Genomic DNA, 20,852 nt, shown 5'->3' with positions numbered 1-20,852 from the left:
TACAACACCCTTGGCTTTGATGTCGACAAGAACACAGGCCCTCACTTCAAAGCAGTTGGAGTTTGAAACGGTGCAGTTGATGGATGAGGAGAATTAAACCTTTGGAATGCTGGGGTTTTTTTCTCCTTAAAAAACCCAGAAGAGTGTGTGTGGAGGCATTGCACCTCTAGCACCTGGGGTTTCCTAATCTAAAAATATCTTTCATTACAGGTGAGCAGATTTCTTTTGTTCTGCTGTAGGCAATTATCCATATTTTTTTTTCAGGAATACGTGTTGCTGTGCCTGCTGAAGGAGGCAGCTCACACAGGTCACTTGGTACAAGACACAAATATCTGTGATCTCCCTTGGTTCCCTTTTTTCTCCTTGTTTCTGCAGTTGAAACGAGCTATTATTTTAGAATACAAGGTCTTTGAAGTCTAATCTTTGCTTTTCTTTCCCCTTTCTACAGTATCCACTACAAAAAGCAACCAGTAATTAATAACCTGATTGCCAGTTGAGGGAAATAAATCTGATGTGAACAGGTTCTTCAAAACAAATAACAGGGGATGGCAAGGGGATGAATATTGTAGTCATTCATCTCTGTTGAATTGTATACTAATTATCTTCTTGGCTAAACTGAATGAATAAATGACTTCATAATGTTTTTCCCCAAACACCTTTTCTTAGTAAAATGCCTCCTTCATGCTGCTCATTCACTGCAGGCAGGGGCTGACTGTGGGTTTATTTTTGCATGTGGAAGGAGAGTCACTCCAGTGTGAGCTGTAATTTTGTGCTTTGTGCCTGGCATTTGGAGCTGACTGGACTGGGACAGTGAGAGCCTTTCCAAGAGCAGATGGTTGCTCATCTGAAATGCTCTGCTTTTAAAATAGTGTTTAAAAATTGCATTTGGAGTTCTGGGAAAAAAAAATAATCTCTTTTTGTATTCACAGAGTTTGGGGTTAGTGAATCGCTGTGAAAATTGCTCAGTTCTGTGCAAATCTTGGAATTCAGTTGTGCCTCTTAGAAATTAATGTTGCTTTAAAATCAGAATTTTAAAAAGCTCCTGTCTAGTGTCACTCCTTGAAACTAATGGCTCTTTAATCCTATTTCTAGCTCATGGCAACTTTGAGGGTTTGAAGAGTCTTTTAGAAGTAGATGATTGGCACAAGTTGGGCTTGACTTAATCTTGCAACAGTCAATCCCTAAGGATTTGATCCCAACTCCAGAGTTCTGCTCCAGATATTGTGACTGGAAAACAAAGGGAGAGTTTGCAATTGCAACTGGAGTTTCTGCAGGGAAGGAGAAAAGTTTCTCACCTTGCTGTTCTGGCAGCAGCGAAATCGCTGCCGTCTCTTCATACTGGGGAGAATTAGGAAGTTCTGTGCCTGGAAAAGGGGTTGTCTGGAGTGAGGTGGGGCCTGTGGGGTGAGTGCTAAGCGTGTTTGGTGCTGCCCAGGCTTTGCTGGGCAGGGTTTGCCCTGATTTTCTCCCAGTGCTGGTTCCCAGAGGGTTGGATGTGCCCAGTTGTGTGCAGGGCTCGTGTTCTTCGGAGCTGTCAAAGGCCCGGGTTGAGCTGCTGTGTTCTGGGGCTGTAATCTTGTCCTGTCATTACCTATTAACTCCTTATTATGGCTTTTGGAGCTGATACTCCCCAACCTCTGTGTTTATCTTTCTCCCTGTGTGTATTTCAATAAAAATGTCATTATTTGAAATCGTTGACACCGGTGGTTAAAGAGCCTGAATTCCATGGGCTGTTGTCCTGTGAAATGATCCATTAAAGATAAAGCTGCAGGCACTTGATAAAGGTTCTTTGCTAGGAACAAGGAGCTCTCTGATCCATGTGTGATCTTATCTCCAGAGCATGTGTTTGCATTCCTGATGGGAAGGAGCCACAATAGAAGGGGACAGGAGAGGGAAGCCAGAGAATTTCCTTCCCTACCCACGGCCTTGAGAAGGGAAATGGGATATTTCCAGCCAGTTCAGTGTGGTCCAAGCTCAGGTTTGAGGAGGAGAAGGAGAGAGGGAGTTGATTTCTGTATTTTAGCAAATTGTTGGGAGAGAGGGGTGAAGGAAGGTTAAATATGGAGAAATGTAAAGGTGAGGAAAAGAGAGGTGACCATGAAAGGGAGGTGACAATGCTATCCACAAAGGAACAATCTGTTCTTCTTCTTGAATTATTATTTTTTTTTTATTCATACAGTCTGCAAACCAGCTTAAAAATAGTGTTGGACAGAAGCTGGACTCTGATCCTTGGGGGTCCCTTCCAACTCAGGATATTCTATGGGGAAAACCCCACTTTTCCCCTGAGCTTTGCTTTGACACAGTGAGGACATGGAATATAGTAAAGATTTTACCTTCTAGAAAAATCAGGATCTGAACTTTGCAGTGAGGGACCAACCCTCTATTAAGGGTGGCCCTTAATGGCTTTTACTGGCTGATAAATCTCCCTGATGGACTAAGGAGTTTTCTTTGGAGGCTTTGCTGTCACAGGGGCTAAAGATGTTGAAGGTCAGGGTTCAGATTCTGCATTTCTGGACACACTTTGCCTTGCAGAGATTCAAATAGCAGCTTTTCAACATCCCTGCTGTGGCTGAGAGTGGGTTGGCATTTGAATCTTCAGAGGGTCAGTGTTCTTGGCACAATTAAATCTGCTTTGAGGACAGAAAACTAACCCCAGCTCGACACGTGGGCTTGGGCATTTTCATTGTGCTGTTCCTGTTCTGCTTCTGGTCCTTATTTCAGGAATTATGGTTTGTTAAACTGTGTGGGGCCTGTTTGGGCAACCCTTGTGCACATTCTGTGCAATGAACTTTCTTACCTTCTCACATGGACAGGACTGAAGTGACATTTCCAAAGTCCTGGGGTTGATCCTCCTGCCTTGGAGCCCCAACTCCAGCAGAGAGTGGGTTGTTGGATTTGGTGAATTAATCACTGCTTAATTGCTCTGTGTTGGGGCTGATGTGTAATTAAGTGGGGAGACAAGGTGTAACTATCAAAAACTCTTTGAGTGACAACTGTGGCAAGGAAAGGTCTTGGAAGCTTTGGGGGGAGGTTGGATGAAGGGACAGGATGGTCTGGTCCTCTGCCAAAGGCAGGGATGGCTCCAGGTGAGAAGAATTCCTCTTAAACAGGGAGAGAACAGGTGTGAGCTTGTTATGGAACAGATTTTTCATGTCTTCTTGGCCACTGAAAGCTAAAAGTTGAATTTCCTCCATTTTGAAGCAGCAGCAAAGAGGAGAATCTGAGACTGGAAGGTCCCTGAGGAGCAGCTGGTGCTGGAAGCTGTCCCTGCCATGGTGAATTCCCTGTGACATCATTCCTTCAAGGCCTCCAGACTGATCCCTGGATCCCAGCATGGCCTGTCAGCTGCTTTTTACTGAAACACTTGTTTAATTCTTAACTCACAAGACATTTGCTTATTTATTTTCATTGTTCCTGATAATAATTCTAAGCCATTAGAGGGGAAAATTGTATTCAGAAATGCTGTTTCACACTTTATTTGTTTGATGATTTAGAGCGATAGAAAATAGCACATTTGCTGGCTTTTATAGTCTGATAATTATCCACATCCATCAAGCCCCATTCCAGGGGAATAAACAAAACACCAAGAAAATTACACTATTAATGACATCCTATGATGGCAAAGAGGAAGGATCTTTCTTTTGTGTTAAGGATAAAGAGGGGACTGTCCAGTTAAACTTATATTTGGGAGAAATTCTTCCCTGGGAGGGTGAGGAGGGGCTGGGATGGAATTCCCAGAGAAGCTGTGGCTGCCCCTGGATCCCTGGAAGTGTCCAAGGCCAGGTTGGAGCAACCTGGGATGGTGGGAGGTGTCCCTGCCCATGGCAGGGGTGGCACTGGATGGGCTTTAAGGTCCTTCCAACCCAAACCATTCCATAATTCCATATTAACAAAAGCAAACTAGCATTATAAGGAGATAATTTTCTCACACATTTGTAGCTTTGGGGCAAAACCTTCTGAACTTATGACCCCAACTCAGAAACTCAGAGAATCACATGGAGGTAGAGAGCAGAAATGCTGGAATTAATGTTTCAGGACACAAGTTTGGAAGCTGAGAGTGTTTCATGTAGAACAGTCAGTTCTGTTTGAGTACAAGTGATACTTGATCCCCTTCAGGGACTTTGTGTTGTTTTGGTAGGAAGCAGAAAAAGGTGATTGGAAAGGCTCAGGATATCACGTTAAGATTGTTGACTTTGGGGTGAGGTGACATTTGAGTCGTGTAACTATAACTTTTTTTTTATCCTGAGCTGGTTTTTTCTTTCCCCACCCTGTAAATCTCCTGTTCCCTGGCAGAGCAGCAGCACATCATTCACCCTGCAATCCCACAAATTGCTGAGTGGCAGCTTTTTGGGGGAAGCTTGGCCTTTTGTCTTGGTCAACCACTGCAAGGCTGACCCTTGGAATTAGTCCCTTGGTTTGTTTGCAGGCTCAGTTCCTTGGAATTTTGATCTACCCTCAAACAGCTGCTGCTTTAGCACTATCAACAGAAACTTGGCTTTTCTGGGGGGACCAGGTTGAACCAGGAGGGGACAAATTCTGCCCTGGCTCAAGGTCAGTGTTTCCAGCACTGTTGGGTTCTCTGGTGGCTCTTGCAGGGTTTTCCTCTGCAGCAGAAATAGTCTATAAAAAGATGGCTCTTAAGAAAGGCTGTTCAAATATTTATGCTGCCACCATCACTTCTTTTTACTTGAGGTTGTTTGGGGGAGTGGAAAATCCTTTCTCCATCCAGGTGAGTCCTGCTCCACACCTGCTCCAATCCTAACCCAAAACTGCCCCTGCCAAGGGCTGGAAGCCTCAGGCAGTTCTCAGTCCTGACACATCCCAGTCCATGGAGACTGAGTCTGGTTTGGCCAATTGATATAAAAGTGGTATTTTGCTTGTTTTGAAGTCTTTTTTTTCCTTCTCTGTCCTTGTCTTTGTGGATAGCATTTGTCTGTGATCTGAATGGGACAGAGGAGGGGAGGAGTTTTACACGTGTCTTAATTTTTTAGTTTTCTTTTTCAAGATTTTTAATAGGGTGGAGGAGTTTTTTTTGTATTTTTCTAGAGAAAATACATTTAATATTTTAGCCAGGAGATTTAAAGAAAAATAACCACCAAAAAAAAAAAAAATTGTTAAAGCATTCAAAGCTGTGCATCTAGAAAAGGAAATTCTTGGATGTGCTTTTGCCTGGGGGTTGTCCCTGGAATGAAAGCTTTGCAGTTGAGCTGAGCCCCAGCTGTGGGGGCTGAGCCACACCAGGACTTTTGTCCCTGCCACGTGCTGGATGTTTTTCCCACTGGAAGCAGGAGGACACCAAAAAATTTTATTTATTGCTCCAAAACTGCAGCAACTCCTTTGACTGCAGCAATTGTGAATGTTTGCACTGTTGTTCTGCCTCCCAGTCCATCAGCTGATGTGTAGATGGAGCTCAATCTGTGCCACACGTTCCCAGCCTTCTGTTCCTCTTGCTGGCTCTAAACAGCAGCCCAAGTTCTGCCTTTATTGCCTGTCTCTGTGTAAATCACTCAGATCTGTGAGCAGAACTCAAAGCACAATTTGACCTACTTTGAATCCTCTCCTGCTGTTAATTTTGTGAATCCTCTAAAAGAAGTGCAGAGGGGGGGATGTGTGGTGGGCTCAGCTTCCTAAAGCCCGGCCCAAACAAAAAAGTGAGTTTCTAAAGTGGGAGTCAGCTCTTACCACTCTGTGCTGGGCTATTTTCATTTCTCTATTATTACATATAGTTCTTTTTTATAAGCTGGAAATTCCTCCTCTCTGGCTGGTTTCTATCCAAGCAAGTCCTTTTCCTTTGTCTCTCCACGGGCTGTTCTCTAAAGCCTGGCTTGGCTTTTTGCAGGCTGCAGTTTCAGATAACACAATAACCATGTTCCAATGTATTAAACTTTTAACATCCTCAAGATTCAATTAATCTTATCTTTACAACTCCCAATTACAGGCACTAATTAAGTGAAGGTTGCATTGTAGACTGGGGATATTACATTAATCATCAGCAGCCTTGTAGCCATAAATTAGTTCTTTCCCAATCCTTCAGCATTTTTCCCAGAAGGAATGGAATGTCTCATTTCCCTGTTTTAAGGGACATTAATCCCACAAAGGAGCTTTGGATCGGGATTAGTTTTATCACATTTATGTAAGTGATGAATGGTCTTTGTAAAATAAAAGCCCCCAGCTTTGTCCCACACAAATGGAATTGAATTGTTTGATAATTATGCAATTTAAGGCACTGTCAAACTTTGGTCAGGGGATGTTGGGAGTCCATTGCTGGATTTATTATTTTACAAGATTAGGGGCTACACGGTGTTTTGCCTGAAATTTTTGTTTTAAGCCATCAGTTGAAATCAGCTTAATGTCTAAATCTTGAAGCCCCCTGTGTTTGATTTCTGTCCTGTGTTATCCTCCCACCCTGCCAGGCCACAGCAGGTGCATTTGGATTTTGTAACACAGGAGAGATGGCTTTTATCTGCTCCTCCTTACATTGCAGACTCGAGTTTTAGACTTGAAAATCGAGGAGTTGGCTGAAATTCCTCTCAACTCAGGTATATTTTGAGCTCTGTCCTAAGCAGAGCAATGTGTGCACCTGCTGCTGAGATGGTGCAAATTCCCCCCTGCAATATCCTGTTTGCAGCTTGTTGTAATGAGGCCTGATGGCTTTGACATCTTTATTGGAAATAGCAAAAATAATGCATTTTTTATTGTTCTCTTTGAAGAGAACTTATTGCTGGCAGTAAATGCCATTCTCCCAAATGTAAATTCTCAGAATTCTTCAGTGAGAGCCACGTTTCACTCTCTGCACTGTGTAACCAATGATTTACAAATTTCCATTGGCAAGATTACGTGGGGCATCATGTTAAACACACTCAAGTATTTATCATTTGTCAGGGTATTTCCTTCCCTCCTTAGAACCTGAACACATAAATCTCAGTCACCTGATTTTTTTTGCTCCTGTGAATATTCAAAGCACTGAGGGAACTGAAAGCTTTTGGAAGAGGAAGGAAAGTGGTTTTTGGACACGATGGTCACACACAGCTCTTTGTGACCTCTGGGACTTCAGGCACTTAATTGTTTTTCCAGTTTTATGTTCAATAATTTGCACTCCAAAAAAAATTTTCAGCCAAATCCTTTCGTGCTCTTTTTACCCCTAATCTTACAAAACTTTAAGAAGTGTAGAAGTTTGTTCTTTGTACCCTTTAAAGTTGTTTTTCCTCAGCAGGCCCTTCATTTTCATTCACCTCACTGAGAAATTATTGAATGATTTAATTCAATTATTCCCATCAGCCAATAAAATGCAGCACAGACATGAGGATTGAGCCATAACTGCTTCAGCCACGGGGAAGAATATTTACTTTTTGGAACAAAATGAAAACTATTTGCACAGAAAATAGTTGTATTCCAAAGCACACCTCCTTCACACCTTTTTCAGCCCATCCAACATTTCTTGCTTGTTAATCTTCAGCACAATTTTATTTTTGCAGATCTGTTTCCAATGGAAAACACACCTGCTGTTCCCTGCACTGATTTATTTCTGGTTTTCCAGTGCTGGATCATCACTTTGTCTCCTCGATTTTCCTTCTACCTTGTGAAATCCTGTGATGCTCTTTTAGAAAATAACACACCTCTAAGGAGTTTTATTAAAATCCAGGGTTTCTCCCATGCACTGTGTGTTCCTGATGCCTTTCAGGGGTATAAAATCTGGGTTTATTTCCAGGCAAGGTGTGCTGTGCTGATGGTTATTCCCCCACTCGTTCCTGGCCTTTTTCTTTAGCTGGTTTTTCCATTGCAGACATTACATTTTCCATTTTGGTGTTTAATTCCCTGTTCATCTCTCCCAGGTATGCCATCCCTCCGGAGCACGGCAAGCGGCTGGAACGCCTGGCAAAAGGTGAGCTTGGAGTTCTCAAGGGATTGACAAAGAGCTGGCACTGAACTGACTGTTAGGATTTCCTCTTGCCAAGAGCTGCTGGAGGAACCTGCTGCCTTGGTGGAGCCCAAAAACTTGGCAGGGGCTTTTCCTTTCCTCAAAGCCTCTGTTTGTGGCACACCATGACCCCGGCTAAAATTGCTTGGAAAAGCCTTAAGTTTTGAGGCATTCAAATAAAAAGAATAAATATAAAAATAGAATAAAAAGAATAAAATAATAGAATAAAAAGAATAAATATAATAGAATAAAATAAATAGAATAAAATAAGAGACTAAAAAGAATAAAATAAGAGAATAAAAAGAATAAAATAAGAGAATAAAAAGAATAAATGTAATAATAAAATAATTGAATAAAAAGAAGAAATATAATAAAATAGAATACAGAATAAAATAAGAGAATAAAAAGAATAAATGTAATAATAAAATAATTGAATAAAAAGAAGAAATATAATAAAATAGAATACAAGGAATAAAAATAATCAAATAAAAAAAATATAAAAATGGAATAAAAAGAATAAAATAAGAGAATAAAAAGAATAAATATAATAAAATAGAATACAAGGAATAAAAATAATCAAATAAAAAGAATAAATATAAAAATAGAATAAAAAGAATAAAATAAGAGAATAAAAAGAATAAAATAAGAGAATAAAAAGAATAAATGTAATAATAAAATAATTGAATAAAAAGAAGAAATATAAAAATAGAATAAAAATAATAAAATAATAGAATAAAAGTAATAAATATAATAATAAAATAAAAAGAATAAAGTAATAGAACAAAATCATATAATTTTTAAAGTAATTTAAAAAGGAGAGAGTGCCAAGGGGTTCAGCTGATTGTGTGGGATAAATGTAGAACAACTGGGCATGAATTTCCTAGGGCAGGGTAGTGTTGTGTTCCTGTGCACTGAGCTCTTTGATCCCTAAAACCAAATAATATTAGAACTGTCTGCTGAGAAATGGTGCATTTCAAAGCTGCCCTTCAGTCATTTGCCAGGTTTTAACAGATAAAAAAGTGATTTTTCTAGGAAGTCAGTCAGTCCAGAGGACTTGTGTTCTGCAGGCTCTGAAATCCCCCCCAGCTCTGACAGAATTGATAATTAAGTTTCTTGCTGTCTGTAACTAATTTTTACAGATGATCGATTTTTGGAGGGTTTGTGACATAAAACCAGAAGGAAATTATCAGTGATCTGGTCTTTATTTTAGTGATCTGGTCTTTATTTGAGTTTTCTGGCCTGTTGGAAGGTGGGATGGGGGATGTTTTCCAGCTCCAAAGAGGCCCTTTTGCTCCCTGGCCATTCCCTCTGTCCTCCCCATCCATGGGCTGTGCCAGGGCCAAGTTTACTCTGGAGAAATGAGGGTGCAATTAATATGGAAAATGAATAGCTGAGCTGGAAATGGGCTCCCTGGGAGAGCTGGGGAGCCCAGGGAGAGCATGGTAATGTGTTGCCATGTTATTGGTGCTAATCACTTAAAATGGGCTTCTTTATTAGTGGCTTTAATGAGAGCCACTTAAACTGTGCATTAAAAAGAGGGACTGCAGAGAGGAAGGACAGGCTGGGTAGCAGACAGTCATCATTTTAATTGAAATGCTTTTAGTACAAAAATGGTAAGAAAACCTGGAATCCAGTAATCCTTTTCTCTTTCCAAGACCCTTTCCATTCTGTCTCATCAATTACTTTTGTTTCCAGAGCTTGGCTTATTTATTTTCCTAAATGGGGATGGGTTTGAATCCCTGTAAACACACAACTTGTCACTGAGTCACCCACTCAGAGGAGAAAACACATGATCTTGAAGAAAATGGGGTTGCATTTGTTGGCATTGAGAAGTTTATTCAGTTTTTACCACTGTTTTTAGTGTTCTTAATTATTTGGGGTTGTGGATCCTGTAACTGAGGTGGGCTTTGGTGGTGCTGAGGTCCTGACTGGGTCAGGTCCTGCTGTCTCTGCCACTTCTTAGTGACCTCTGAACGTGTCCCTCCTGCCCCTGCCTGGGAGGGAGATGTTTTACTTCCTTTCTTTTCCCTGAATATTAACATTTACATGCTGATTTTTCCCTTCAGGGAGTGGTCTGTAGGGCAGATTGCTCTGGAATCTAACAAACTGTATAACTTTCCCAAGAATATTCCAGCAGCCCACCAGGGGAGGTATAAAAAGGGTGTGGGAGTGCTTGGCTGGGGCTTTTTCCTTGTCTGTATTCAGAAAAAAGGGGGTCAGGGTTTGGGGTACCAGCCAAAATCTAAGAGAGATAGGTTATGTTTCTTAATTTTCAGGGGTTTACTGATATTTTGGCCAAGATACTTATACCCAGACAGAGAAGACTTAGATGCAGACTCTCATTTTGAAGGGAATTCAGGCTTAGGTCAACGCTCTCAGGGACAGGGGGAGATTCTTGAGGTGTCCTTTGCAGGGCCAGGAGTTGGACTCAATCCTCGTGGGTCCCTTCCAACTCAGGATATTCCATGTTTCTATGATTTAGGTGTCTCCATGTGCAAGTTTTTGTCACAAAATTTATGCAATATTTTAAAAAACGTGCTAATTCCTGCCATCCTGCTTGTCTGCTTTTGTTTTATCTGCACGAATAAGGCAGATTTTCATTTATCACCTTGTCTCTGCTTCACAAATCCATTGGCTGTGACACCCCTGTAGTGATATTCCTCCTTTGAATGTCTCCACAGGATTTTTCCCAGGGAGCTCTCAGGGATGTGATGCTTTCCTCCGTCACAAGATGACCCTCATTTCTCCCTCCATCCTGAAGAAATACGGGATTCCCTTCGACCGGGTACGTCCAGGGATGCAGGGAACACACTGGCAGGGTGGTGGGGTGCACAGGGCACAGCACCTCTCTTTTGAGGGAAAAATTCCCTGGGGAGAGATTGGTTTAATTCCTAAGTGCATTGTTATGCTGAGTGTGTCCCGTTGGTTCAAACCAGGAAAGGAGCATTTGGGTTTTTGCCGAGACACCGGGAAGTGAAAAAAAAGCTTCCACTGAACAAACTCTGGCAATTCAGGAGCCTCTCAGGTGGGGAGAGACAGGCTAATCCAGATGTTCTGGCTTATCAATCATAGAATCAGAGAATCAGCTGGGTTGGAAGGGACCTCTGAGATCATCAATCCAACCCTTGATCCAACCCCGCTGTGGTTCCCAGCCCATGGCACTGATGCCACATCCAGTCTCAGCTTAAAAACCTCCAGGGATGGAGAATCCACCCCTTCCCTGGGCAGCCCATTCCAATGGCTGAGCACCCTCTCTGCAAAGAAATTCTCCGTGATATCCAACCTAAACCTCCCCTGGCACAGCTTCAGACCCAGCCCTCTTGTCTTGCTGATGGTTGCCTGGGAAAAGAGACCAACCCCCCCCTGGCTCCCCCCTCCTGTCAGGGAGTTGTAGAGAGTGAGGAGGTCTCCCCTGAGCCTCCTCTTCTCCAGGCTGAACAGCCCCAGCTCCCTCAGCCTCTCCTCACAGCACTTGTGCTCGAGGCAGCAAAGCTCTTTGGTGAGTCAGGAACACTTATTTTTTCCCTTGTGGATGCAGCAGGAGCCCAAACTGGACGTGCTGGTTCCCTGTTGTGTAAGTGCTCTAAGCCTGGAAGGATCCCTGAGTCTCTTAAACCCTCTTTTTTCAGCTGAGGGGTCATGTTTGTTTGGTATGATCGTTTTAATGTGCTTATTCTTAAAGTCTTCTGAAGTAAATCTCCTCAGCCAGGCTTACAGGGATTTGTATCTGGGCAGGATCAGTCAAACCTCTGCTGTGCTGCGTGTTCCCGGCACACGGAGCCCGGCCTGCCTTGGCATGTGGGAAGTGTCAAAGAATTCCTGGGCCAAACTGATCTCACAGAATCCCACAGTGGTTTGGGTTGGAAAGGATCTTAAAGCCCATCCAGTTCCACCCCCTGCCATGGGCAGGGGCACCTCCCACTAGCCCAGGGTGCTCCAACCTGGCCTTGGACACTCCCAGGGCTGGAGCAGCCACAGCTTCTCTGGGCATCCTGTGCCAGGGCCTCCCCACCCTCTTGGGGGAATTCCTTCCCAATATCCCATTTAAATTTCCCCTCTTTCACTTTGAAGCCACTCCTTGTGTCCTGTCCCTCCATCCCTCATCCCAAGTCCCTCTCCAGCTCTCCTGGAGCCCCTTCAGGCCCTGGAAGGGGCTCTCAGGTCTCCCTGGAGCCTTCTCTTCTCCAGCCTGGCCTTGGACACTCCCAGGGCTGGGGCAGCCACAGCTTCTCTGGGAATTCCATCCAAGTCCCTCCCCACCCTCCCAGGGAGAAATTCCTTCCCATTATCCCATCTAAATTTCCCTTCTTTCACTTTGAAGCCATTCCCCGTGTCCTGTCCCTCCATCCCTTGTCCAAAGTCCCTCTCTACCCTTCCCCATCCCTTTTGCATCATCACCTCTATATGACCACATTTTTCCAAGAACTCTCACATTCTGTTAATTATATTTTTTAGGCCTAGTTTAGTCAGAGTTAATCCACCTGAGACCTCTTTGCTGAGCCTGCTGATTCTTTGAGATGGAAGTAAAAGATCTTGGCTCTTCTATAGCATAAAAAACCTATGAATTCATTCAATTCACTGCTCCAGGGACTGTTTGATTTTTCCTGGTGGGGGGTTATGATGAATGAAATTTGAAATGGGATCATCTGGCTCATCAGATGAGCTTCCATGGACCAATGTGGTGCTTCTGCTTCAACATCACTGCCTGGACTTGGCCTAGTTAGTTGATACTAAATTGTTCATAGAGAACAAAAAACCATTTTTTTCCTGTAATTCCATCAGTGGAACCTGATTCCCAAGTGGGAAAATACAGGTACCTGCTCCACAGAGTTGCAAATAATAATGAAAATATCTAATTTGAGGATCTTGGCTGTGCCAGAGGTTGGAAGGGGAAGGAAGTTCTTGCAGGACTTAAAATGTTTGCATGCTGTAGGTGGGCAGATTTTCCTCCAGAATAAACATTATTATATATTTGTTTTTCCATTTGTCCGAGGAAAGTAGCACTGACTAGTAATTTTATATTTATATATAAATATAATCACTGAGTGATTTCTGATCAATAACCAAGCAGGGGCAGCAAAGGAGTTTGTAAAAAAAGGCAATAGAAGAAAAAACTTTCCTTCCAAACTTATTCCAAGTCATCTTTGCTGAGCTGTATTTGATAGGGATGGGCTACAAAGTGGTTTAAATAAGGGAGTTGCCAATTTATTGGTTGGTAAAAAGTCTTCACCTGCTGAGTGAGGTGTCCCCCTCTGAATCCTGTGATTTGTGACATGAAGGATGTTTGCAGATTGATGGCTGGTGTCTCCTTCCTGCTGGGTGTAAGTAGTTGTCTTAATGCTAAAAATCTGCTTTTTGTCTTCCTATTTTTTACCAAAATAAAGGAGAGACCAGTGTACACAGAGGACAATATTAATGTCAACACCAAACTTCCTTTTTTAAAGCTAATGACTTAAATATACTTACATAAAATGTCACTTAAATATACTTAAATATAATTATTATAGCATCTTACTTAAATATAACTCCTAATCCTGATTTATAATGTGTTTTTATGATAATTACTGCCCTGGAAAGCTGTTTTTAGGTGTAAAAAGGTGGAGATCTCTTCAGTTTGAGCAACCTGTGTCTGAAGCCTCCTGTCCTGAAATAGGAGCTTTTGGAGGAGGGTCACTGTTATTCACAAACAGGGAACAAGTGCCATTTTTTTCTCTGGGAATAGAGATAGGATCCCTCCATCTGAATTCTTGGCAGATTTCAATGAAGTGAATAGGCAGCATTTATAAATCCCTAGAATGGTGTTCTGGAAAAAAAAAGAACCAGATCAATGCGAGGGCTTTTTAATAATTAAAAATGTGTATTTCTGTAATCTCCTATTGATTTCTCCATTTATTCCTCAAGAGCTTGCAGGAGTCAGTAAATTTGGGGCTTTCTCCATGAGTGGCAGTTTGTGCTGGCTCTCCTTCACTAGTTATTACTTTTCTGCATGGCCTATCCATCATCTGGAGGGCTTTCTAATTTATTGTGGGCTAATGTTGACAGCAGTGCCAGGGCTGACACACACTGTGGGCTCGAAATGAAGACACCAGGATGGAGATTTACTGACAGAAACATCATCTTTGTGTCTTTTGGAGTTACAGCTGGAGCTCTGCCGGGATTTCTGGAGGGGATGGATGGGGGGATGCTCTGGGTGAAGGCTGGACTCGAGCAACTCCTCCAGAAATCCTGCAGGAGCTTCTTGTGTTATCACAGCAGATTTTAGTACCTATTTTTTAATTATTCTATGAATGTTAACGACATCAGCAAGTTCAGATGTTGGCCCAGCCAAGTGAAAAGTGTTTGAACTTCCCTCTGTTTCCATTTCCCACTTGGGCCCATCCTTGTGTTTGGAAGTGCAAGTCCTCTGGAATGTCTGAGCTCCTGGGCTGTGGGAAGGGATCCCCATGGAATTGCCTGCCATGGAATTCCCTGCTGGGAAAGGTCTGTCAGCACTTCTGGCTTGGAAAGGCAGGGAAGGTCCAGCTTTGCCTCTCTGCTAATCCATGGAAGGGAGGTGCTGTCACACACCTGCTGAGCTGGGGAGCTGCTCCCAGCCCACTCTGGTACACCCAGTTTGCCCTCAGGAGTCATTCCAAACTCTTTTACAATTAAATTCCTTGTTTCCCCAATGGCTTCTCTGCATAAGATGTAAAAAGAGGATTTTTTTTAGAAGCATCACAAATTTATTTGGCCTCTGGTTCCAGCTGTAGAGTTTAACCCTCTTTAATGGTGGCCATAATGCTTATTGTTGTTTAATTTTAATAAAGCAGAATCACAGAATGGTTTGGGTTGGAAGGGACCTTACAGACCATTTAGTTCCACCCCTGTCATGGGCAGGGGCACCTTCCACCATCCCAGGTTGCTCCAGCCTGGCCTTGGAGACTTCCAGGGATGGAGCAGCCACAGCTTCTCTGGGCAACTTCCAAAGCAGACAAATGATGGGCTGTAATTTTTAAGGTGTTTGACTTTTGGGTGAACAAATGGGAGTGAGGCTGATAAATGTGAGTGGGGGAATAAATCCAGGGAAAGGCAGGAGGTGCTTCAGTAGGACCCTGCTGTTTAGAGGAGGGAAATCCAGAGTTCTTGGCTCCTCTGGCCTGGTGGGGGGAGTGTGGGTTTGGACCTGCCATGAGCCAAAGTTGTCACAGTCTGAGGATTTATTGATCTCTTGGAATGCTGCAGCCTGAGAGCCTTTGAACTAGAACATGTGGGTGTAAATAGTTCAGAGCTTGTGCCCTTTCCATCCACTGTTCTGGTTTTTTTCCTTAGGAGAAATGCTTCAGTATTTTTGCAGTTGTCCAGGAATTATTCCAGGTTTAACCAGGAGCTGGCAGCGACTGTCCCGCTGACCTCCGGATTGAAAGGAAGAGATTTAACTGGTGGAATTTTTAATAGGTCTCTGTTCTGTACATTAACTGACCTGTGGGATGTCTCCTCCTTTTGCCTTTGTTTTCCAGATCACCCAGGAAGCTGGAGAGTTCATGATCACATTCCCTTATGGATACCACGCCGGCTTCAACCACGGCTTCAACTGTGCTGAGTCCACCAACTTTGCCACTTTGAGATGGATTGACTATGGAAAAATGGCAACCCAAGTAGGTGTCAGTTGGGATGAAGTGTTATTTAAAACCCCCAGCTCATGAAATACAGAGGAATGAGAGAGGGAGACTTCAGGACAAGACGGGAAGTGCCTCTGTGATGTGCTCTGTCACCGTCCCCTGGGGCTGTTTTATTCCTGTTGGTGGTTCCTGTCATTCTGAGGGTGTAGTGAGGACTTTCTCAGCCCAAACACCTTGTGAGCAGGTGCTTTGCAGGTTGGTAATTCAGAATTAGTTTTCTGATGCAGCCAAACTGCATTTCACAGTGAGTGGGGTGACTGATGTAACCAAGCACAACTCATTAGGTGCACACTGGAGGGGAAGGAATAAGCTGGAAATACTTTTAAGCTTTAATAAGACTATGGTAATAACATTCTGAAAATACCTGAATTCCTCTAATCTGTGCACTCAAGTTACATTTGGAGAGGAGAGTCAGGCTGAAATATGTGGTTATTTCTCATTAGGGCAAATTTCTGTTATGTTTTGTTACTTTGTTTTTGCAACAACTCACCTCGTACATTCTCCTGGAGTCTGGAGAATAACTGATCAGCAAAGCTCATTCAATGAATCTGTGAATTTTTAAATTAGGGATCAGTTCCACACAGAGCAAAAGAGAAATGAATGCAGAAGGGGTGGCACTTGAAAATTGCCTTAAATGTTCCTTTGCAGAAAGACTCAGTTTTCCCCCTAGAATAGCATTTGTAATCTCTCTCCTTCACTTCTTTTTCTTCTATCAACTCAGCTTGAGTCTGTAACTTTTGTAATGCAGCCTAATGCTTTCTTGTTCTTCTAAAATAAGCAGATTTTATTATTTCATTGGGCCCTTAAAGCCCATCCAGTCCCACCCCCTGCCATGGGCAGGGACACCTTCCACTAGTCCAAGTTGTTCCAAGCCCTGTCCAGCCTGGTCTTGGACCCTTCCAGGGATGGGTCTTCCATTTGAATTTGTTCTGGAGTTAAAGGAAGGGTAAGAAAAACCTTAAACTCAAAAAACAGCCAAGCAGACTTGGTTTAGAAATGTAAAGAATGGTTTTTGTGTGCTGTGACCTTGTCTGGCAGGTTTATCTGCAGCGAACGGTCCTGGTATTACACCCCAGAAACTGGGCTTTTATCAGAGAAATTCGGGCAGCCCCTTCACTACAGCAGCTCCAGCTCAAATATTAAAAGCAATTTTGGGTTCAGCCATGTGTTCCCAAACAAAGTGACATTTGGGAAGTGCAGTTTTAGATGGAGCCTCCGTGCTCACATTGTCGAGCAGCGGAGCGTGAAATTACTGAACAAGCAGCAGCGAGAGCTCTGAGCAAAGCTGGGCAGAGGAAGGGGAAGTGTGGAAGGAGATGCCCAATTCATTCCTCCTGCACTCAGTGCCACTTGTCTGTTCTGAGCTTTCAGGTTAATATTGCTCAAATCACGTGTTAATTAACCCTTGGGTGGCTGGGTGTTGTGCTCCAGGTGAGGTGTGAGTGTTGTCACACTCTGAGGGCAAAAGGTTTGTTTGAATCTCTTTTGAAGTTAAACAGGGGCTTAAGGAAATACCAGCTGAAGGTGGAAACTGGAGCTGCCTGGTGTTTGTGGGGAGAGAATTCGTGGAGAGAAGTTCTTCCCTGGGAGGGTGGTGAGGCCCTGGAGCAGATTATCCAGAGGGGTTGTGGACTCCCAGTCCCTGGAAGGGTCCCAGGCTGGGTTGGACAGGGCTTGGAGCAACCTGGGTTGGTGGAAGGTGTCCCTGCCCATGGCAGGGGGTGGGACTGGATTGGCTTTAAGGGCCCAATAAAACAATAAAATCTGCTTATTTTAGAAGAACAAGAAAGCATTAGGCTGCATTACAAAAGTTACAGACTCAAGCTGAGTTGATAGAAGAAAAAGAAGTGAAGGAGATATTACAAGTGTAATGTCCCTTTAAGGTCCCTTCCAAGCCAAAGCATTCTGGGATTCTCTGATCCTCCAGTGTGTGATTTCTGTGCTCTCAGGCACAATTGGATTATCCTTGCTCACATCCAGCAGGTTTGGTTTTTTCCTGGTCATACACCCCCTGATCAAGTTCTTGGGGAGTCTCAGCTGGGCAAAGCTCTGCAGGAACCTGCTGTTCCTGCACTAAACCAGCTGGCTGGAGGTGATTCCCTCCCTTCCTTGGGTGATCAGCTGGGCTCTCTTGTCCTGCCAGCACTTCTGAGACTGGTGACAAGGCAAGGTTCATAATTAGCCACTTGTACTGTTCTCCTGGACATCATCCTGGGGAGGAAATTTGGATTCTGCTCTCCTGAGAGCGATGCACGGCAGTGGGGTGGTGAGAGAGGAAGGGAATGGCTCACCCTGGAGAAACTGCTAATTCCCTGCCAGATGGGTGGAATGTTCTGACCACAGAGAACCTGCCCAGGCTGTAAAAAATACAGAATAACCAGCCTGTTATTCTGGTGGAAAGAATCAGCTTCTGAGGTGCTGGTTCTGCTCCAGTTGTAGAACAATTGTCAGTATTAGCTAAAAAATAAGAATGGCTGCAGAGTTTCTGGGGAACTAATTATTTCTTTTTATTTTTGCACCCTGAACCTGCATTCCTTTCTGCATTCCTGCTTTTTTTGTTTCTGAAGACCCTTGGATGCCACCACAGAGGATTTTGGAAGCTGTGTCTTTGACCTTACAACCCCTTTAAACCCAAGGGGTTCAGTGAAATGTCCTTCCCCAAGTCGAGGTGGCCTCTAAATCTGCTGTACAAAAAGCTCCTTTCTTTTCATACAGTCTTGGTACAATTTGAGCAGAAATTCAAGTTCCCAGGTCAGCTTTTCAATTTCTTTTGGAAACTGGACTGGAAATAAGTGGATGGGAGGGGAACAATTCCTGCACAGACATTCCTGGATAATTTCTGGGTTCCTGTCAACACTTCCATACCTTCATTTACCTCCTCTTTTCTCCAGGAGTTATCTGGAATTATCTATTTGATATAAAATAGGGTGAAGTTGCCCTTCCTTCCCAAATCTTACATTTTAGGTTCTGAAATAAGTAACCTTTATCTCATCCCAGGCAGTATTCCCATAAAACCCTCCCTGCTCTGCTGCTCAGTCATTTAGGGAAGGGGAAAACAAGACTTTTCCATTTGGATTTTCCTGCTCTACAAAGGCATCTTCAAAACAGGGACCTTTTGGATCTCAGCCTGTGCTCTTTTACGTGGCTTATTGCTTCTAAACCTTCTCCTCCCTTGCTTTAATATATATATATATATTTATACTATTGAAATAATCTCAAATTTATATGTGGAATATCTGTGATTTCAAGTTGTCTGAATTGAAGCTTTCTTCTTACTATTCAGATCTTAGTAAAACACCAATATTTCCCAAGAAAGTAAAATTTGTGAGGTGTTTTTTTTGCAGAAACTGTTTGGTAATACTGTAAAATTGCTCCCCAAAATAAGAGACATCAGAATTGTATTTTTGCATCACTTTGTGTCTGTGCCTTAACTGACTCTAATTAGACCTTTTTGAGCTTAGAACACATACAAAAAATCTATTATGAAATAGCATTTCCATAGTTTATTTTTGTCAGACATTCAGAATTGCTCTTTTACTCTAATTAGACCTTTTAAGCTTAGAATACATTAAAAAAAAATCTATTATGGAATAACATTTCCATGGTTTATTTTTGTCAGATGGATTCAAAGTTGCTCTTGTACAAAATCTTCCACCTTTTTTCCTACTTGTTTTCTTGTATTATTTGTAAACACTCCTAATACCTCACTCTGGGCAAAGCACTGATTCTGTGCAATAAAAAGGAATTTTTACAGGCTTTTTCCTGCTGAGGTGGAAAGGAGATGGTTATTTTTTTTTAGGGACTGTCTTGAAGCTTTGTGTTATGAGTTGTTTTCTGAGCTCCTCTTCTGAAGGACTGACTGGGACGTTCTGCTCATGATTTCTGTTAATGAGGGGAGAACACTGAGGGTTCTGTCAGCAGAATAAATACCTGGAGCTTTCCAGGATTCCAGTCCTTGGGATGCTGCTGGAGCAGATGGATGAGTGTCAGCAGGTACCTGGCCCTTCTAGATGTCCTGCCCTTGAGAAAGGGCATGTGAGAGGCTGGGTTTAAATCCAGACTTATATACTGTTGTTAGTTATTATATATTATATATTATAAACTGTTCAGGACGTTGTTCACAGGGAATGGGACAGGGAGGGGGACAGTGGTGGCTTCAGGCACCTCAACTCCCTCCTGCTCAGAGCTTGGCCTAACCCTGAGCACTGAACTGGGGGCTTTCAGACAGATTATTTTAACCAGACTAGGTCAGGTTTAAATGCTCCTCAGCCTAATTTAACTGAGCTTAATTACTGCAAGGTGTAAAGGATGCTCTGTTTTTAGTGCTGCTTAGTCATGGCTTTTCCAGCCCAGGGTGACTGCTGATCTCTGGGATGGGAACTGCTGATCTCTGGGATGGGAACTGCTGATCTCTGGGATGGGAACTGCTGTTCTCTGGGATGGGAACTGCTGTTATCCAGGATGGGAACTGCTGTTCTCTGGGATGGGAACTCCAGGATGGGAACTGCTGTTCTCTGGGATGGGAACTGCTGTTCTCTGAGATGGGAACTCCAGGATGGGAACTGCTGCTCTCTGGGATGGGAACTGCTGCTCTCTGGGATGGGAACTGCTGATCTCCAGGATGGGAACTGCTGTTCTCTGGGATGGGAACTGCTGTTCTCCGGGATGGGAACTGCTGATCTCTGGGATAGGAACTGCTGATCTCTGGGATGGGAGCTGCTGATCTCCAGGATGGGAACTGCTGATCTCTGGGATGGGAACTGCTGATCTCTGGGATGGGAACTCCAGGATGGGAACTGCTGATCTCTGGGATGGGAACTGCTGATCTCTTGGGAACTGCTGTTCTCTGGGATGGGAACTCCAGGATGGGAACTGCTGATCTCTGGGATGGGAACTGCTGATCTCTGGGATGGGAACTACTGTTCTCCGGGATGGGAACTGCTGTTCTCCAGGATGGAAAACTGCCCTGAACCCCTGGAATCTGATGTTGCAGGGCTGGCACAGTGTCCCAGTCCCTCCCTGGGATTTCTGGGCAGTGTGGGTTGTGTGTCCTGTGCCAGTAAATCAGTAAATCCCCATGGGAAGGACGTGCTCCCTGCAGCTGATTCCCTCTGGTTCTCCCTCACAGGAGTCCCAGCCCCAATCATTCCTGTGCCAAGGGGCATCTGGCTTTGGAGATGAACCATAGACTGTGTCAAAAGCACTGGATAAAAGTCCTAATTTGTTTATCCCTTGTGCTGGGATGAGTCTGTCAAAGCAGGAAGGAGCTGGTGCTT

The 20,852-nt window shown here is 43.4% G+C and overlaps 1 protein-coding gene across 5 annotated transcripts in view; it reads left to right on the top strand.

Moving 5' to 3' along the window:
* KDM4B (lysine demethylase 4B) overlaps nt 1-20,852 on the top strand; it is a 94,615-nt gene that overhangs the window by 29,452 nt on the left and 44,311 nt on the right. For 4 of the 5 annotated variants that reach the window (XM_064637460.1, XM_064637462.1, XM_064637459.1 and 1 more), the window contains exons 6-8: nt 7,833-7,882; nt 10,600-10,703; nt 15,415-15,552. In XM_064637460.1, the coding sequence (XP_064493530.1) occupies nt 7,833-7,882; nt 10,600-10,703; nt 15,415-15,552 (292 nt within the window). Of the gene's footprint in view, nt 1-264; nt 1,699-7,832; nt 7,883-10,599; nt 10,704-15,414; nt 15,553-20,852 lie in introns of those variants that run through there. The other variant, XM_064637461.1, reaches the window with a different exon arrangement.

This window comes from Pseudopipra pipra, chromosome 27 (genome assembly GCF_036250125.1).
Source record: "Pseudopipra pipra isolate bDixPip1 chromosome 27, bDixPip1.hap1, whole genome shotgun sequence".
Lineage (NCBI taxonomy): Eukaryota > Metazoa > Chordata > Aves > Passeriformes > Pipridae > Pseudopipra > Pseudopipra pipra.
Note: the sequence above shows the minus strand (reverse complement) of the source record. Positions and strands in the feature narration are given on the sequence as shown.